The following is a 21220-nucleotide window of genomic DNA, read 5'->3' as shown; positions in this document are numbered from 1 at the left end:
CACTTCTAGTTTGTGATTGCAGGGTGAGCTTAGCAGGTCGGGTTATCGTATATATATATATATATATATATATATATATATATATATATATATATATGTATATGTATATGTATATTCATGTACTCTGTAAAGTGTCCATGACAGATGGCTGTGTCTTTGAAGGTGTAAGAACTCTCTTTTGACAATTTCATACGTCGTTCCATTTGGAAAGCGAAGTTACGATTTCCAGTCAACGGTTCCCGTGCCTCTCGGTCGCCTTCCATGGAACACGGGAGATACGAGGGCTGTATGCTATATGTCCCACCTTCAGGGATTATTATATACTTCCTCTCGGCTGCTGACACTGCGGCCCTCCCTCTGCTGCTGACATTGATGCTAACAAGAATCGTGATACAACTAACAGGTAAACGGCAAAGTTGAATGTCACTTCCACACCTGCAGTCCTATAGTCTTGTGAAGGTTTATCAAAGGATCTTGATCAGAATCGGGATTGCCTCTGCACGAGAGACGGATCGCATAAATGTCAATAACCGTATCCTTGGCGGTATATGGTCATTGTTGGGAAGTTTCTTGTACAGAAAATCGGTTTAGAATCCACGATAGCAAAGAATCTATCACATTCCTGCAGAACGGTGAATTAGATTTTATGTTCCAGTACCGTAACAGGGTTATATTTCAATGTTTTGATAGGGTTATGTTTCAGTGCTTTGACTAACGTGTGTTCAGTATGTTCCGTTACTTCACCAGTTATGTTCCTTTGGTTCCCAGTGTTATATGATAAGTTATCGGTGCTAAAGATGAGTAATGGTTGTCCGTACAAGATTCTTTTATTCTTTTGTTAGCGAGACAGCACCGGCATCGGAGGCCCTACCCCAAGCCAATCCATGAACTATATACCCCAGCCTTAGCCAAGGTACCCATTCTATCGACCAACCTCTAGGGGTAGATGAACTGTTGTGTTGACTGTCGACAGACTGCCGCATCCAGGATCCGAACCTATATAAAAATGTCGGTGAAAGGTGATTGCCGCAAAATGTGATGCATCCCGTGGTGACTTCACAAGAACAGAGAAACGCTTTTACTTGATGTTCCTGGAAGCTCCCGGAGCCAAAGGTCGGTTTGGGAGTCGGTGTGGTTTAAGCTAGCGCCAGCTGAAGGGGTGGGGGGTGGGATTTTGGGGGAGGGGGTGGGGGGGGGGGGAGGCGAGGTAAACCCAGGAATATCTTTATTTCGCTGCTGACTGGAGGGATAGGCCATGGAAGGGATTTCCAGGCGGATTGATTAAACGGACGGGTTTGAGGAGTCTTTGTGGGGTTTTCTTCTTTGAGGAGTCTTTGTGGGGTTTTCTTGTTTGAGGAGTCTTTGTGGGGTTTTCTTTTTTTTCTTGATTATTACTGGGATCGTTGACTGGAGAGACTGGTTTTAGGAGGGTGTTTTGTTAGGTTCCTGGAAGAGTTGAGCGGAGGAACGGGTTTTGGAAGGAAGATTTTTTTTTTTTTATATAGAGTTCCTGGAAGTGTTGACCGGAGAGAAGTGTTGTGGGACTTTATTTTGTTTAGGATTAATGCGAGTATTGACTGGAAGGTCTATCTTTTCTTTTTTTAGGACAAGAAGAATGTGTTAAAGGGTTTTTTCTTTTCTCTTTCTTTTTTGGAGGGTTCCTGGGAGTGAGGAGTTGAAGGAAGTATGGCAAAACGGAAGTTCAGAGTACAAGATGTCCTTGGGTCGAGTCCAGATACGACAGAGGCTTTTACAAACGGTGACTTTGCTTTTTGTCAACAAATCGTTAGCAGCAACTGAAGCAAGGTGAGAGAACTGTGGTCTTAAAGCATTATCTCTCGTAATTACGTCATTATCCGGGTTGTAATGTCTAACAAATGAAGATAAAGGTCTGCTTTAACGGAATTATTCTTCCTTGAATTGAAAGTAGCAAGACATGTTCTGTGTATGACATATTGCATCTTAAGACTGCTCGGGGCCATAGTGGCTTGAATATGTAAGCACGTACGTATGAGGTTAGATATTCCTGTTAACCTAGTACGGACGAGATCGGTCAAAGTATGTATGATAAGCGGTTTCTTTTTTCTTACGTTGGAAATGTTAGTCACGGACAAGAGCCCTCGTCAAGGCCAGGCCTTAAGGGAAATAGTATTAATGAAAGGGGGGAAAAAAAAGCAGTAATTGAAAGTATTTATGAAATTTGGATGAAGTAATAAGACATGTCATTCTAAAATGTACCGGGTCATAGTTTTCGGGAAATCCACGAGAAGACAGAGACCTCCAAGGCTTCGAGGTGTTGAGGGAGGAGAAGACCGTTAGCAAAATAGCCACCTGCTCCCGGCTCTCATAGTCGCCTAATACAAAACGTAGCAAATACGTGGGCAGGATTTTTTTCTCTCTCTCGCCTGTCACCAGAGATGATATATATCCCTGAGATATACAAGAAAAAAAAATGCTGCCCACGTATTCATTTGTGTGTCGCAGAGGGCGACTAAGACGGGCGAGAGCGGGTGGCTTAAAATCCTCCTCCCTTGTAATATTACTTTCCAAAAGAAAGAACAGAGCAAGGAGCCAAGTGAGGATTCTTTTTTTCTTTCCCCTCGAGGCTCAGATGAAATATTGTTTTATCCATACTAAAAGAAAAAATCCAGTCATGGTAATACATGCGTTTAAATGTATAATTTGGTTTGGAGTAACTCTGAATCCAGTAAAACTGGAAAAAAAAAAATTTTCCGCTCCACCAGAGAGGGAGAGAGAAAGAAACCTGATATAGGGAACCAAACACCCTAATCCTGAGGCACATATCTTGCCTGATGAGGCATTAACTCAGCCTTGCAGCCAGCCAGCCAGCCAGCATCTGAAGGCTATAAGAGTGCGAAGAACTTGTCGGTCAGGATAACTGGTGTAACTATTAGCGTTCCTGACTGCGACGGATTCACGGGCCCGCCCATGATCGAGCGCATAGGTTCGAATCCTGGTTACTGCAGTCTGTCCACAGTCAACCCGTCTTTTCATCAATTCCAAGAGGTTGGTCGATAAAATGGGTGGGGTACTTGGCTCGGGCTATGGTGTATATAGTGTTAATGCGATGGCTTTGATTAAGGCCTCAGCTGCCCGTGCCTTCTCGGTCAATATAAGAAAAAAAAAAAAAAAAAAAAAGGAAGGAGCAAAAGACTTAGAAGAAAATACTGTGGACAAGACAGGAGAGAAAACTGTAATATAAATTTCATTGTCTGCTGTGAAGCAGACATTATTAGTGATCTTGTAAGTCACAAGCTCTGCTATGTAGCATATTTAACAAGATTTCAGTGATCTTTCTTTAGCGCACAGTTCTTGTTGACCAGTTGCTAAGGCCGATGTAGTGAACAACTTATGAGGAGGTGCCTGGCTATCTTCGACCCAGTGAGACAACTCAATTTACGTTGATCGTCATTGTTATTGTGACGCAGTTAATCGTGCACACCTGACAGTGGAACAAACCCCACAAGTACAAGCAAAATGTTGCGAATGGTTTGACAAAAGAATAAAGCCGATGCCACAAGAGGAGATATCACGGGTGAGTTACTGATATAACCACACCATGATGACTGTCTGCCACTGTGCCACACCATGATGACTCTCTGCCACTATGCCACACCATGATGACTCTGTGCCACACCATCATGACTCTCTGCCACTGTGCCACACCATGATGACTCTCTGCCACTATGCCACACCATGATGACTCTGTGCCACACCATCATGACTGTCTGCCACTGTGCCACATCAGAACTGAACTTGAGCTAGGAACTGAATAATGTACGTGTGGGGCCGAGGGTGGCACATGCTGGGGACTGGCTGCTGATATATGATGAGGACTGGACGGCTATACATACTGAGAACCGATTGTTTATTGATGATGAGGGCCGGCTGCTCGTACATGGAAACGTTTAGTTCAGGACCTGGGTAATCCCAGGCCGCGTGCCTACGTTGGGTGATTATGTATGAACATGTATCCCCATGGGAGTAAGGGACACACGCACCCCAAGCTCTACATGAATAAAAGCAAATACACTGTAGTACATCATGTACAGTACGTCAATGGTGTGCGCAAAACAATGTTTATACAACCACCACCACCACAGACACGCACCATCAACCACCACCACAGACACGCACCATCAACCACCACCACAGACACGCACCATCAACCACCACCACAGACACACCATCAACCACCACCACCACCAACAGACACACCATCAACCACCACCACCACCACACAGACACACCATCAACCACCACCACCACCACACACACACACCATCAACCACCACCACCACCACACAGACACACCATCAACCACCACCACCACCACAGACACGCACCATCAACCACTTAATCCCAAACAGATATGAATCCCTCCTGCACCCATTACCCTGAGTGACCAGTCACTCCCACTCAGCAGTGCTCCAGCCAAGCGAGGCATGACGTAAGATACACACATGATACTCGCTCCCGACACCATACACACACACACACACACACATCGATCTAAATGAACCTTAACGTGGTGGTTGGGTTTGTGTGGAGCAGTGATGGCTTGAGCTATGGCAGTGGGGATTTTCCTTTCCCTGGTACGTGGGTGTAACTATGTTGCAAAGGTCAAACTTGAGCTCACACCGACACACGTAGGCCATTTTCCCTCCTCTACTTTTATTTCTTTCCCTCTTGTTCTATGATAACTGGAACTGGTCATTTGACGTGAATTTCTAGGAATGATTTTAATTTATATTAAGAGCGTTGAATAACCTTAGATGCTCCAGTGCTTGGCTGATAAGCTTGTTAATCCAATCCAATCCAATCCTACTCAACTCAGACTCCACACACAAAGTAATTGCCCTCCCAACACTCGCTGACACCAGTGTGGCACACACACAAAACAAAAGAATCTCGACCTGTGTAAACGATGTATCCGCTCCACTCTAAACTATGCCACACCTGCCACGTTACAAACGACAACGGAGTGCTCCCTGGGCAGTGACCTGCTCTCAGGGTAGTAGTGTGTTTCTTGAATACTGGACCTGCTGCTCCCTGGGCAGTGGACCTGCTCTCTAGGTAGCGGAGCACTAACCCAGTAATTTGCACGTCTTTGTAGTGGTAACATTTTAATCCAATCGCAACACTTGAGTGTTAGGTGACGATGCTTTGGTTTCGATTCCTTTTTACATCTGATCTTTTCCTTCTTATTCACTTGGTCATTTCTAATGTATGTGGTGTGATGATGATGGACGCCTGGATCTGACACAGACATCGGTAATACTACATCCAAGACTTCCACTGGTCTGGGACGTGGCTTTCGATCCACTTACTCAAAAAAAAAGAAACGTAAGGAAGAGATCGTGAACCATTCTGTCAATAGGGGAGATAACCAGATCCCCATAATAATACCGCTCATAAAGCAGACAAGATACCTAATACGTCGTACATTTTATGAGTCTGAATCCTGGACATCTTTTAAAGTAAACACTCGCCATTGTTTCTTTCCACTATGTTTTACTTGCTGTGATTGTAGTCGGCTTATTAGGTTTTGTCAGTAAAGCTCTTTTTTTTATGACTTCTTGGTATAAAAAAGACCTTTTGCAACTGGCCTTGCCGAGCTGGGAAGGCTCATAATACCTAGCTTATTCATTGGTCTAGATGATGATGCTTTTCTCACACTTATTGGTCGGTTGGGTAAGAGTCTTCCGTTATGATTGGCTGGTTAAAACAGGGTCGAGGGCGGTGATTGGCTGGGCGGAGGAAGACCACAAACACGTAAGACGGTGTCTCTCTCGTCGCTTCAGAACCGCGAAGGGCGACGCACAGGATGCTGCTCATAGTAAGTGTTCCTTGGACCTGCAGTGCAATTTATATAGAATGTTAAAGACGTGTGGATGCAAAGAAAGAATAGTATTGGTGTATTAACTTCCTGCCTAATACAATGTTAAAGACTTGTGGATGTAAAGAAAGAATAGTATTGGTGTATTAACTTTCTGCCTAATACAATGTTAAAGACTTGTGGATGTAGAGAAAGAATAGTACTGGTGTATTAACCTCCCGTCTAGTGCGATACTCCAAGAACTCACCAGGCATTCGTAGGTTTACATGTTAGATGATGTGTTCATAAGGTGTTGATAATGTGTTGATAATATTCTTTCTGCGTTTTTCCAGATACTTATAACGTGGCTGGCTGGGAACACTATAGCGTGAGTATAATCACATGATTTCAGTCTTATTGATTGCTTTGAAGTATCTATTAATGTATAGATCGCAGTGTGCCACTGCCTGCTGGGTTACTCTGTTGTATGCACAAAGTATTATATACTGAATCCTCTGTTTAAGGGGTCGGGAGGGTTATTGGCGTTGCTGATCCTGTTGGTCAAAGGATTAAGAAGTATCGTCCCGAGCAGCCAGGCTGAACGTGTTCCGTATAACGTGTCCATGATGCAAACTTGGTGTTACTCGGGAACCTGTGTGGTGTTACAGCAAACCTGGCGTTACTAGGGGACCTGTGTGGTGTTATAGTAAACCTGGCGTTACTAGGGGACCTGTGTGGTGTTATAGTAAACCTGGCGTTATTAGGGGACCTGTGTGGTGTTATAGTAAACCTGGCGTTACTAGGGGACCTGTGTGGTGTTATAGTAAACCTGGCGTTATTAGGGGACCTGTGTGGTGATACAGTAAACCTGGCGTTATTAGGGGACCTGTGTGGTATTACAGTAAACCTGGCGTTACTAGGGGACCTGTGTAGTGTTGCAGCAAACCTGGCGTTACTAGGGGACTTGTGTAGTGTTGCAGCAAACCTGGCGCTACTAGGGGACCTGTGTAGTTTTGCAGCACACCTGGTGTCACTAGGGGACCTGTGTGGTGTTATATCAGACCTGACTGTCCTATGTCAAGGTTACCAGTGTTATGGCGTGCGTTGTTAGTGTTATGATAGTTTCCACTGGCTGTGTTATTTCTGAACCTTCACATTGTCTCGGTCACACATTTGTGTTACAGCAGTGCTGGGGCTATAGTAGTGTGTTACAGCAGTGCTGGGGCTATAGTAGTGTGTTACAGCAGTGCTGGGGCTATAGTAGTGTGTTACAGCAGTGCTGGGGCTATAATAGCGTGTGTTACAGCAGTGCTGGGGCTATAATAGCGTGTGTTACAACAGTGCTGGGGCTATAATAGTGTGTTACAGCAGTGCTGGGGCTATTGTAGAGTGTTAAAGCAGTGTTAGGGAAGATTAATGTGGGAGTTAGGGCAACACTCTCCACAGAGCAACACTCTCCAAAGGGCAACACTCTCCAAAGGGCAACACTCTCCACATGGCAACACTCTCCATTGAACTATATGATCTAGAATAAAAGAAATAAGAATGCAACAGAAATCTTCACATGACCAGATGTGAAGTGACTTAAGGAAAACTTTCATTTACTTAATTGCCTTTCCGCTTTAGCGATATAGCGTCAAGAACTGAAGAATGGCCTCGTTTGCACAGTCTCTCGCTGTTAGCTATACTGTCCCTGAACCAGATCTAACCAGAAAGAATCAAACCCCAAAGACTGCTACATGTTTACCTTGATCATATCCCCAGTGACAGCACATCGCCCCCGTATACCACCTCGCTCCAATTTGTTGTATCCAGTACCCGCCTCTCGCCATCCTTAATGTTCTGACCCCGCTATTCCGAAGCCTACTTCGCTCCACCCTAGGACTTCACAAAGACGAAAAAGAGTATCGAGTTTCACCAGAAGCCACTGAACATTTCAAAAAGGCCCCAGATGAGCACATGCGCGAGCTCAGCGCAAAAAAGATGGAAGTGCTAATGTTGAATGTGGCTAGACAGGCGGGGATACTCACCGCTATGTTCTGTTAAGGAGATTAATACCCACAAGGAGCGAGTCCAATATCCTTTAGATTAAGCACAGGGCAAAAAGCAGTCTGGACGAAGCCAAATTGGCAGCTGTGTAAAATGCATGTTGGCGGGAAATATTCGTCTCGTTGGACGACCCGTTTGGATGTTCGAGTTGGTTCCGCTTAACAGTGATCACGGTGAAGTCTGGTCATTGGTAGTGTGCAATCCCTGTAAAGCTGAAGTGACAGTGACCTTTTTTTTTTCGTTCTTCACCTTTTCAGTACTTTTCCCTTCACTGAGTCAGCCCTATCAACATTCCCTCCCATGGCAACACGAGCAACAGATCAATATAATCCTCTTTGATCAGCGTGATTGCCTTGACCAACCAATCAACCTTCAGCCACCACATCTACAACTTGTCCTACACTTGACGTGGTACTCAACCAGGCATGAAAATCAGGGCAGGCCCACCTGACCTATTCCATTCTTTCGTCATTTATCACACACCTAGGGGCCCAGTTCACACCCCTTCCCCCCTTCGACCTTCCCTCCTTCCTTCCGGACCCTTCCCTCCCACTTCCACTACTCCGCTCATAATGAAAGGAATGGTGACCAAAAGACAAGGTGCGTGTGAGGTTGTAGCCGGCGGGGGCGCCTAGCCTAGCCAGGTCCCCCGCCCTGTGGCTAGCGACTCGGACCATCGCCTGAGCAGGTTAATAGTGATGGCCCAGCTGCCGCTGTGTTGATGCTAGTTTGCCGATGGTGATCATCATGATAGTGTTGGATAGAGGCTGTTCCTCGTTGCATCCATTGAGCACGACGTTACGACCCTCAGCACGACGGTACGACCCTTGAGCACGACGCTACAACCCTTGTATACTATGGCCTAACGTTTAACATAACCCCTCCGGCTCAGGGGTGCGTTGTTGGATTTAATGACCCCCATCCATAACAAACGTGAACTATACAGACGACAGAAAATGAGTAAAGGGTCGTCCTATCATACTCGCGGGTCGTAACGCCGTGTCCAGCATCCTGTGACTCTCAGAAATTAAAAGATTTTTTTTTACGATGTTACGAAGAATGATTCCTGTTAATATTATACTCATCGTTTAACCTCGCTGTACCTATGATTATGACAACCTTCTATAGAAGGATCATTTTATATGATAATCCTCAACCTTGACAGGAGTTAGTGAGTGATTAAAGGCTTAAGAGGAACCCAGCGAGAGCCGTAGTCTACTGGCCTAGCTGAGTACGTGCCTTGAAGTAATGCAGTTTAAAAGTTGTTTTGATGTTAGTCAATTTGCCAGCTGGTTTTGGCTGGCAAACATCATGACTACATGTGAGGTCGCAGCACACGATACGAGAGGTTTGGTAGGCGTCCGTATACAGTGATAATGATAAGGCTTATCTACTCTTATGGACTTCAACGATTTTTGGCATGTGTGATCACGCACGACACAGCATTTGATAACGTTGGCCGAGACTTAAGTAGAAAAACAAAAACTGTGTGAAGCCATCTTAAAACCAGCTTTAGCTAAGTATCTGATTTTATACAGTGCTTTTGCCTGGAGCAGCTAACTTGCCAGTCTTGCAACAGGATGTCTATCATTACTTTGGTTTGCAGCGACCAGACCTTTCTAGCCAGACTCTCCTCCTCCTCCTCCTTCTCCTTGAATATCTATCATATCTTACTGGCCCTTCACCAGCAAAGCTCAGACCTCGACACCGTCAAAACTTAAGTTTCTTCTCATGTTCTTGAACCATATAGTTAGTAGCAAGATATATTGTATTTCACTTAAAAAGACTGGTATGTCTTGAGCATATGGCAAGCATATGCCTTAACCTCATAATATCCTCGTAACATTCAGTCTTGTATGTTTGCACTTCCCCATAGTATTTAGAAAATTATTATATCCAATACACCCACAGTTATATCCAGTAATCTATCCAGTATGATCAAAGCTTTTCGTTGTAAATCAAACCAACTGGGCATTGTATTTGTATGATCTCTGAATGGCAACAGATATTCCAGGAATCAGACACTGGAAGCTGAGCGAAAGTTGAACGTGGTTTGAGGTCATCTCTCTCTCTCTCTCTCTCTCTCTCTCTCTCTATATATATATATATATATATATATATATATATATATATATATATATATATATATATGTATATATATATTATACTTTGTCGCTGTCTCCCGTGTTAGCGAGGTAGCGGAAGGAAACAGACGAAAGAATGGCCCAACCCACCCACATACACATGTATATACATACCTATACATTTCACTGTATACGTACATATACATAGACAAATATATATATATATATATATATATATATATATATATATATATATATATATATATATTGCAAGAGGTCACGGTGGTGCGCGTGTGATCTAGTATATGCAAAAAACACGGGAACTTAGTGTTTCATACCTGGAGCTAGAGGAGAAAAAGAAATACTTCCCACGTATTCCTTGCGTGTCGTAGAAGGCGACTGAAAGGGGTTGGAGCGGGGGACTGGAAATCCTCCCCTCCAGTTTTTACTTTTCCAAGGAAGGAACAGAGAAGGGGTCTAGGTGAGGATTGTCTCCCCAAAGGTTCAGTCATCTGTCCCTTACGCTGCCCCGCTAAAGAGGGAAATGACGAATTTTATATCACCCTGCACTTTACTATCCTGGGGCCGTCCACCTGTGCTCAAGGTCACCATTGGGGTTAGTCAGGCTTAACCACCAGACCCACGTTATGGCCGGGACGAGGAGGGACATGACCAGCATCGTGACACCAGTTCCACTATTGGAGCTGCTGACACTGTAACCAGCAAAATATTGGGGTACGATCAAATGGCAACCTCGAGGTACCGAGACAGCTGCTAAAAGTCGCCAGGCCATAACCTTTTGCCAGCTGTGTGTGTGTGTGTGTGTGTGTGTGTGTGTGTGTGTGTGTCATGGGTGGATGATTATGCCTCTGGTTCTCGGAATCTTAACCTTGACGGCTTCCAAGAACTCTGAGGTAAGGCCCTCGCGCTTAGTAGTGGCCTTTCTTGACAGAGTTCAGGTAGAGCAGCTCGTCCAACCTACTCCCCTTCTCTCTCTCTCTCTCTCTCTCTCTCGTCAATGCGCAACCAATTTTCCTCCACCACAGTTTTGTTTACTTCACTCGTGGCTACGGGTATTACCCAGGCCCGAGCTCTCGAAGGTGATAAGCTCGAGTGCTATCAACCCTGGCCAGTCTAGGCAGCACCTGACACGTTACCACTTCAGACAGCGATAGTGCGGAGGTTGATGATGCGAGGCTTGGCCACCCGATGTCTCCTCCGTCGCTCCCTCAGCGTGAAGAACTACTTCCCTCCGTACTTTCCGTCCGACTCTCGCACTTCTGCTTTTGCAATAGGTACTTTGTTCTCCTCCCTGATCAGGATTGGCACTGATGTCGGTGCCACCAGCCGATATCCTGACCTGTGAAGCAAAATGGCTGTGCCATAATGAAACTGAAGGTTCACCAAACTTGTGGTACGTAAGGGTAGAGGCACACAAGGCTGGTGGTATATCAAGCGAGTGGTTCACAAGGGTAGTGGTGCATCAGTCTGGTGGTGTCTGGCGACATCTTAAACTGGAAGCTCAGCAGTGCTGTATAAGGGGTGGGCAGGGCAGTGACCCCAGGTATTGCTGGTTATCTGTAAATAAAAAGAATTTATCTCGACTCCTGGATGTGCCTCCATCATCCCAGCTATACCATCCACCCTCCCTCCACCAAACCAGATTCTCCCTCTTCACCCACCCTCCTCCAAACACCCTTACTCCTCCCCAATCACACCTTCTTATCTCTCCCTCCCACCACATTCTTTCACCACTCCCTCCTACCACATCCCCTCACACTTTCCTCCTGCCACCCTCCCTCATCCCTCCACTCTTCCCTCCACACCACATAGCAGAGTGGTTGGGGATGATGGTGAATGTGTTGCTATGATCAGATGTTCAAGACCCACCACAGACAGGAAGACAAACACAGACAGACAGTCATCAGCTAATCCAGACCTACCTATAATGTCTCTATTAAAATCTTTTACATATCATCAACAGTTTCGTTTTTACAATGATTTTTTTTTTTTTTATTTGGAAATCGTGATGATTCTCGTGTGTGTGTGTGTGTGTGTGTATTCCAGTAAATTGCGTCACTCACAAGCAGGTTACATAGTTGAGGTACCTTTAGGCAAGGCTGTCTGGTCGGGCTATTGTTATAACCTGAAAGTAATATTCCCCGTGGCATTTGGCAAAGGTTATAGGGTCGCAGTTACCAGATAGTCAGCGGTGTTGATGGAGCAGTATAACCAGAACACTCCAGGCTACAGGAGGACACAGGTGTGGAGGCGGCATTCACACACACACACACCTCCGGCCCTGGCAGACCCCACACCATCACCTGAACATTACAATACCTTGACAGATGTGGTGAAAGTTCCTGGCAGTAAGGCCTCCAGGTTATTGCCCCGTCCATCAGTCATAATCTATATAGAGCCGCTTGACCCTAAGTAATCCACATACCCTATGCAGTACGTAATGCATGAATCCGTATAATCCACCTGCTCCACACCATCCACATATCCATATGGCCCATTACCTCCAGTGGCCGTCGACTACGCCATCCAGATGATCCATATGGTCGACACACGTCTGTTATTTCACAAGTGTGTGTGTGTGTGTGTGTGTGTGTGTGTGTTTTGCTATATATGACTGTTTGCAGTGTACATGTACAGGGAGAGATGTCTACATTCGAGGGAGCCCATTTCTTTAACTTTCCCTACCATCGTAAAACTTTTTAGATTTTTGTGTCCTGTTGTTATCTATGGTTACTCTCCCATACCGTCCTCGGTTCCTCCACAGAGTTTGATACAATAGATGTTTTTTCTTTCCAGCTTTTCTAATTAGTATGTTACTTGAGTCTTGTTGTGGCCACTGGTTTCTCTTGTCATGCACCTTTCGCAGAACTGGTCACAATCGACAGTACCAAACTGATTTAGAAACTTGGTTTGTTATCAAGTTGACCATTACTCTTCTCTTTACCATAGTAAACATATTCATGGCCTCTAACTTCTCGCTGTAATTCAGCCTTCTTTAATCTAATCCCGTCTTTGTTGCTCTCCTAAGACCCTGTGTTCTTAGTTCTTTGCGCTTCTTTGAATACGATAACAATCTTTGAGAATATACTTTAGCTTCGGAGTAATGCATGTAGTTAGCTGAGCATTACCTTACCCATGTACTGAACAATCTTTTTGATATTTGCCAACAAGCAGCATCATTCCAACACAGTTCTTCTGAGGTGAGGCACTGACGACTAGTTACGTCCATTGTTCACTCTCAACTGCCTACTCACTCGCAGATTTCTGGATCTCCTCATTTGCTGCTCGATGATACTCGTATGGAGAAATTCTTTCACTGTCACATCCTCTTTACTGTGCATTTACTCCATATTTAATATTTCGTAAAGCATGAATCAGGCTAACACTGGAATCTGTTTAGGTCTCCCTTTAAACTGATGCATTCCTCGTCTCTTTACTTCCCTCATGACCTCGGCAACATTCTGGTATGAGTCCAGTCCTTCTACCAAGGATCAAGAAAAACAGAGGTCCAGGAAAGAGGCATGTAGGGCGTCACCGGTGATCCCAAACCATTTCAGTAAGATTCCTCAATCATGCTCCCTTTGTTCTCGCACTGAAATGATTTTCTCTCCTATGGAAATCGCCTTTTAATTCCTGTCTGACGATGGAGCTTCTTTACCTGCCTTCTTTATGGTATATTGTGAAATGCCTTCTGGAAGTCCAAAAGACACAGTTCGTCCAGCCTTCTCTTTTGTCTGAAATGGGACTCGCTGTGCAAGCATTCCATGGGACTTGTGGCACATGACCTTTCCCTTGGAACATTCTCTCGCTTGGGTCGTTTTTCCTTTGCAAACCGTCACTCATTGACTTTCTGATGAGGTGTTTTACAGACCATACTCGTCAGAAAGTCTGATCTTTCGTTCAGTACTATTTCTCATTCTTCAATTTTTAGAGAGATATGACATTTCCTCTCGTTCGCTAGATTTACCGACATTCACATACGGAACAATATTTTGATCGGTTTATCAAGCATGTCTACACACTGTCTCACTCCATATGGAGGAACGTCACCACGACCCTGAGCCTCATGAGGGTCAAGGCCTTTTGTTAATCTGTTTGTCTTTTCCACACCAGTTCGCTGATGATGGATCTACACCGTCTTCCCCTATGAAAGACTATGTCAATTCGGTCTTCATATATATTTGTATCCTCCTTTGCAACTGTTTCCTCTGAATTTCTTAGTCGAATGAGTCTCTCTTTAATAGTGAATTTACTCTTGATTAATCTATAGAATACCTTTGGATTACTCCTTTGCCTTGTTTGATTAATTTCCTAATATCACTGTTCTTTCTTCCTTGTCTTGCTACAATGATCCCTTGCATTCTCTTTACCTATAACAAACTGTCTGACTGTTGTACTACCCAAATCTCCTCCATGATACATCCATAAGCTAATTTGCTCCTTGGCATCTCTTACTGGACCATCTTTATGTTGTCTTTTCTATCCTCCCTCTCTATCTACAGCCAGAGGAACCCATACTTTAGATCCAATGAAGATTCAATAGAAATTTCCAATGACAGTTATTATGGTTATAGAACTCCATTTCCCAGTTAATGATTTTAGATAATTTATTTAACTATTTGATATTCGGATTAATGCTCCTCTTTCAGGCTGGTTACCTCCCTGAGCTCTTGGTGACTTCACTGACCACATAGTCAGACTTGAGAATTACAAGATCCTTTCTGCCCAGTTGGTATTTGCATTTCCCATTCTCCCTCTGACTTTAATGTGCTCATAGTCATGATCATGCCTCATAATTTTCTCTGTAAACTTTATGAACTTGTATTTCCATGACTCTATCTTCATTTGACTAGGTTTTCCCCAGTTTCTTTTGTTTTTTTGTAACTGAAATTCAACTATGATTAAAACCTTCCCATCTCTGTCGTCTGCACTATCCTGATTGTTCCTTTACTGTTCCTGTTGCTTATATGTTCTGGTTAACTATGATTCTTGAAAGCAATGTCTTATCATCAACACCACTTCGTAAATTTTTTGCGTAATCATTCTTCCCATTATGTACTATGTGAATGAGCCATCCATTAACATTTTCTAAATCTTAATGTTATCTCTTTTCAAGATAGCTAATCCCCTTCCTCCCTCGTCTTCTCTCTCTCTCTCTCTCTCTCTCTCTCTCTCTCTCTCTCTCTCTCTCTCTCTCTCTCTCGTCATGTAACCCCCTGGACACTTTAGGGCAGATAGCACATCTTTAACAAGTTTTGTCTTCATTATTCTAGCAATTGACAGGTTTTCATTTTTTTTTAATTCGGTCCTTGTGGTATCAACACATCTCTAGCTTCTCTTGATCTCATCCGATATCTACCTGTGGACCATCCTCTATATTCCTCCCTCACTCCTCCTCCTGCTCCAGCACCTGTGATGTGTGTGTGTATCCTTTGTTTCCACGTTGATGTTTCATATGTATGAGTAACGAGTCATGTCTCCTGTCCTCAGGTTCAGCTTCCCGGGATTTCCAGCTCCTCCCCCGGCATATGGAAGTGACGACCCTGACGGACGCATCACCTTCATCGCTTATTTGAAGCCTCTCAACCTCACTTCCAGCTTCCAGAGTGTCAAGACCATTGCCTCTAACCCTTATGGCTTCCCTTCTAACATACGGAGAGTCTTCTCGCCTTCGAGTTTCCAGGAGAATACTGGAGTCATTGCTTCGAATCCCTATGGTTTCTTAGGAAAGGTCGTAAAGAAGACTTACGAATCGCCTTGCATTACCAGTTGTTTTGGAAATGTGAAGGTGATTCCTAGCAATCCTTATGGCCTTCCGAGAAAAGTTGAGAAGCTGGAGAGTGAGCCAAATGCCTTTGAAGCAATTTCAAAAATAGTTTCGAATCCTTACGGCTTTCCTGAAAAAGTCCAGGAGAAAATTTACAGACTCAAGAATGCTGAGGATTTGTTTGAACGAGTGGATTCCATCACTGGTAATCCTTATGGGATCTCGACACCATTTAAGAAGATAGAAGACGTTAAAGCTTTCGAAATTGTTCCCATAATTGCTTCAAACCCATATGGCCTTCCTGAGCACATCCAGAAGGAAACGTACACTCCCAAGTCTGTCCCCGATGTGTTTGAGAAGGTGGAAATCATCCCTTCCAATCCCTATGGATTTGAAGCTGAAGTAAGAAAAATTGATAATGAGCCGGATGCTTTTGAAACCGTCTTGTCTATCCCATCGAATCCATATGGTTTTTCTGAACAAGTTGAGAGAAAAATCTACCAGCCGAAAGGAGTTGATAGTGGGTTTGGTGACACTGAAAAAATTGCCGACAATCCATACGGCCTCTCAACAGAGACACGGGAACTGGGAGAGAGGCCGCAGGCCTTCGAAAACGTAGACCTAATACCATCGAACCCTTATGGCTTTGATGAAAATGTTGAAAAGGTGACCTACAGGGTTAAGGACCTTGGCAGCCGTTTCGAAAAAGTAGACACAGTTACCAACAATCCTTATGGTTATTCAACACAGGTAAAGAAGCTCGGCGACAGAGCTGGCGCTTTTGGCGTTCCAGTGACGGCTGCAAATCCCTACGGTTTACCCGAGGTCGTCCAGAGGGAAACCTACCAACCAAGGAGTGCTGCCACCTCCTTCGGCGAGGTGGAAACTGTCGCCAGTAATCCATACGGATATTCGACCGAGACAGAGAGGCTGCCTGAAGAGCCGGATGCCTTTGAAGCTGTTCCAGGGATATCTTCCAATCCTTACGGTTTCCCCGAGAACGTTCAGAAAGAGACTCACAGACTGAGGTATGTTGACCACCCCTTTGAAAAGGTGGACACTATTCCTAATAACCCTTACGGATATCCATTGGAGGTCACGAGGTCGATGATTCCCCTAAAGCATTTGAAACCCATAAGAGGATCGCTTCGAATCCTTATGGATTTTCCCAGTATATTGAAAAGAAGAGTTATAACGCCAGAAGTCCTATCAGTGGCTTTGGGAAAACCTCAGTCATCACAACAAATCCATATGGTCTTCCAAATAATGTCGAGAAACTAAGAGAAGCCTCAGAGGCCTTTGAGCATATAGAATCAGTCTCTGTGAACCCTTATCAATATCCTACCCAGATCGAAGAGCTACCTTACCATGTACAAGATAAGAGAAGTGGATTCGGTAAAACTACTAAGATAACTTCAAATCCGTATGGTTACGCATCAAATATCGAGGATATTACAGACGACTCGACAAGATTTGAGGAGCATGAGCGAATCCACCAAAATCCTTATGGTTTCTCCCAGCGCGTAGAGTCGGGTAGCTACGCCCCTAGATACCGCACAACAGGTTTTTCTGCAGTTGATTCTGTTCTGAGTAATCCTTACGGGTACCCAACACCTGACAGCACTGGCCCAGTGAAAAGACTCGGTGAAGCGGATACCGCCTACGAACGCGTTGACAGAGTTATAGGGAACCCTTACGGCTTCTCCCAGAACGTGTTTCAAGAAGGCTTCCACCCCAAGCAAAGAGAGTCGAGCTTTGAACCCGTTCAGTCAATCAGGAGCAATCCATATGGATATTCGGATCAGATCGTCACTTATGATCCAGAACCAGAGTTGTTTCAGAAAGTTGACGTCATTGCAGATAATCCATATGGTTATTCTCGGCATGTCGTGTCCGAGAACTATTCACCTGCTGAATTAGACAGTGGATTCGAGACCGTAGAAACGATCCCATCCAATCCATATGGCTTTTCGCAAGAACTAAAGTCTCTTCAACACTTCCCCAGTAGTTTTGGACGTGTTGGATTGATTTCCAGTAATCCATTTGGTTTCAGCAAAAATATCGGAAAAGAAAATTTTGTCCCTAAAGAAAGGAAGTCAAGTTTTGCAAAAGTGTCTTCCGTCTCGGGTAATCCCTATGGATATCCTAAACAAGGTATTTCCCTGGAGGAACCGAGTTCTTTTGGTGAAATTGATGCAGTCACGTCCAACCCCTACGGATACAGCAGAAGGATCCATAAGGAAGGATACACTCCTAAGAGCAGACCGACTGCCTTTGGGGAAATTGCCACCATCCAAGACAACCCATACGGATATTCACAACAGGTTGATACTATAAAGGGGGATCCTGATGCTTTTGAAAACGTCGAGAGGATTGCTACGAACCCTTATGGTTTACCGGGAGATATCCAACCCGAAGCAGGGAAGCCAGTAGAGTTACAAAGTCCATTCGCGACGGTTCCCAAAATTTCATCCAATCCATATGGATTCTCCAAGAACGTCCATGCATATGATGACGAACCAAGTAGTTTTGGTGATGTTGGATTGATTTCTAAAAATCCTTATGGTTATTCTGAGAAAATACAGAGACAACAAATTGGCCCTAATGAGCGGCCTTCGCCATTCGCCAAAGTATTTCTCATTGCCTCAAACCCCTACGGACTGACAGAAGAAGTAAACCGATTCAAAGTTCCTTCTAGTTTTGGAAACGCTGGGAAAATCTCGGGAAATCCATATGGGCTTTCAACACAGACAGAGAGAGAGTTACACACACCTCTAGCTAAAACAGCTGGATTCCAGAACTTTGTCCACATTCCATCGAATCCATATGGCCTCTCGCAGAGAGTTTTAGCACTCAAAGACGCGCCAACTGCCTTTGAAACTTCTGCCAAGATCGAGACAAATCCTTATGGTTACTCTGAGGAAATCCTTCTCGGATCTGAAAGACCCAGATCCCTACCATCCAGTTTCTCAGCAGTACCTCTCATTTCCGAGAATCCTTATGGCTTTTCCACGAGAACTGAGGTCATGGCTGATGTCCCCACGTCTTTCACATCTGTAAGGAACATTCCTGCTAATCCATATGGCTTCTTGGATGTGGTCGAAAAACTCTCTCATAAGAAAAGAGAAAGGCCATCAGGTTTTGGGTCTATAGATTCTATCACTTCCGATCCCTATGGTCTTTCTGTCCAGGTTCAAAAGCTGGAAGCCTCTCCCGAAGCCTTTGGACAAGTTGAAAAAATCTTTGTGAATCCATACGGCTTCTCTGAGTATATCCAGAAAACCTCTGGCCAGAAGAAAGATGGTCTTCCTTCAAGCTTCGCTGGTGTTGACAGTATTGCCACCAACCCGTATGGATTTTCCACGGAAGTGAAAAAATCGAGAGATGCAGCTTCCATTTTTGAAGATGTTGGGAGTATCTCGTCCAACCCTTACGGTTACTCCCGTCACGTTCAGCGTCAGCCCGGGGGGACGTTTAAGCCAAAGGAGGGTCTATCATCTAGCTTTGGAAGTTTCGGAGAAATTCACACCGACCCATATGGTACCTCCACACCTGTTCAGAAGTTAAAAGACGCTTCCACCATCTTTGAGAGGGTTGAGAGCATCCTAACGAACCCTTATGGCTACTCGACCCAGGTGCAACGCTCATCATTATCTCCATTCCACCAGCCATCAAGATTCGATAGTGTTCAATACATTCTTGGAAATCCCTACGGCTTTCCTGAGTTTGTAGACCGACTTGCGACCAAGCCCTCAGCTTTTGGCCAGACCAGAAGCATCACCACAAACCCTTATGGATACTCTAACCGGATTCGAACCGAATCTTATGAACTCGAAAACCTCAGCAGTTCATTTGACTCACCCAAGACATATCCTACTGCGCACACCAAGGAAAAGATCACATCAAATCCATATGGTTTCTCCAAACACATCGAAAAGTTGTCAGATGACGAATCTAGCTTCAGCAGTGTTGGGAGAGTTACCTCCAATCCTTATGGTCTCCCACAGATCATTAAAAGAGAAAATATTCAACTGAGCGACTTAAGCAGTTCCTTTGGACGCGTTGGCATTATCCACGCCGACCCATACGGTCTCGCTGTGCAAGTGGACGAGGCTGCGAAGCCCAGGACGGACATCGAGGACGTGAGGGTTATCTACCAGCAACCCGAATAGGCTCACCTAAGAGTTATTGTTGCCACCTTTCATCTCTTTCGAGCGTGATAAGATTCCTCTGGACCCCTGCGGCAGAGGCTAGACTGCCAAAGTCGTCACCATCTAAAGACATTTAGCAGATAGCAAAACTTACCTGCTACACAACCATTGCCATGTGTGCAGTTCCACGTGCTGAATTATTTATGTAATCCTTTGTCATGCTCATATTACAGTATAGTCTTAAATCTGCTCTATTGTTTTTTTGCTCGTGCAATGTTTTAGTTATGAGACCTGCATTAAAACATTATTCACGGGTATCAGTAATAAAGAAATGGTCACTTGACATTTCGATTGATTCATAATCAATAGATATAGTTTTCACATCAAATGTTCTCTTGAACTCGAGTGTAAGTCTCGCAAGGTTCTAAAGAGCTTTACTGATTTTTTGGAAATCTTGCAAACAATACACATAGTTTCAAAGCATAATTGATTTTCATTTCCTGCTATCATGACGTTTATCATACTTCTCCAAAAAGAGGATATATCATCGAGAAGCATCAGCAGCAATTCTACACAGCCCACAACAACAGAAGAACATCAGATCTGTTTAGAGCAGCGTCTGGCGTCTCCTGCAGAAGGAAGCACCTCACCTGTCGGAGAATACCGCCTCCTGCACCGTACTGGGGCCCTTCCTCCTGACGTTAACGCCCGGTAGAAGCATCACTATGAATTCATCTTTCCGAGTCCAACAGTCGCTCATGAGTCCAGCAGTGACCCCATACATTTGGCAGTGGCCTCATGGGTCTGGCAGTGGCCTCATGAGTGCGACAGTTGTTCATGAATCCAGCAGTGACCCCATACATCTGGCAGTGGCCTCATGGCCTGATACAGCTGTGGAACACCTGCTATGTTTTCATCCTGGTTTGTATTTGACAGAGAGATCGGGTCTGAGGCTTTTGACGAAAGTAGCTATTTACGAAATGATGTACGTAGTGGTAACAGGGTACTCTTCGATGCTTAGTCGGGGATGCATAGAAACATTTTGAGTTATTTCAATCTTCTGATTACAAGGAAGTATTATGATCATCCTTAATACCTAGGTTAGATAATGAAATGCAATTTTTCCCTGGTTAGCTGTAGGCAGGTTTGCTCCATTACATGCGATAGTATATAGCTAATGAGATCATGAAAGATTACTCCGTATTGCATTTTCAAACGCAAGAAAGAGTTGATCTTACATTTTGATACCTACTAAGATATTAGTTGCTTTAAATCCATGGGAAGAGGTTGTTAGACTGAGAATCTAATG

At 44.4% G+C, this 21220-nt stretch overlaps 1 protein-coding gene across 1 annotated transcript; it reads left to right on the top strand.

Annotated features, from left to right (window-relative positions):
- The first annotated feature begins 4345 nt into the window (after positions 1–4345).
- Positions 4346–20420, top strand: LOC139755557 (uncharacterized). The gene is given in 4 exon segments (XM_071674010.1): positions 4346–5860; positions 6193–6227; positions 15484–16856; positions 16859–20420. Coding segments are annotated over 4 exon segments (4494 nt in total). The 5' UTR covers positions 4346–5848; the 3' UTR covers positions 19933–20420.
- The last annotated feature ends 800 nt before the right edge of the window (positions 20421–21220 follow it).

This window comes from Panulirus ornatus, chromosome 19 (assembly GCF_036320965.1).
Source record: "Panulirus ornatus isolate Po-2019 chromosome 19, ASM3632096v1, whole genome shotgun sequence".
Classification (NCBI taxonomy): domain Eukaryota; kingdom Metazoa; phylum Arthropoda; class Malacostraca; order Decapoda; family Palinuridae; genus Panulirus; species Panulirus ornatus.
Note: the sequence above shows the minus strand (reverse complement) of the source record. Positions and strands in the feature narration are given on the sequence as shown.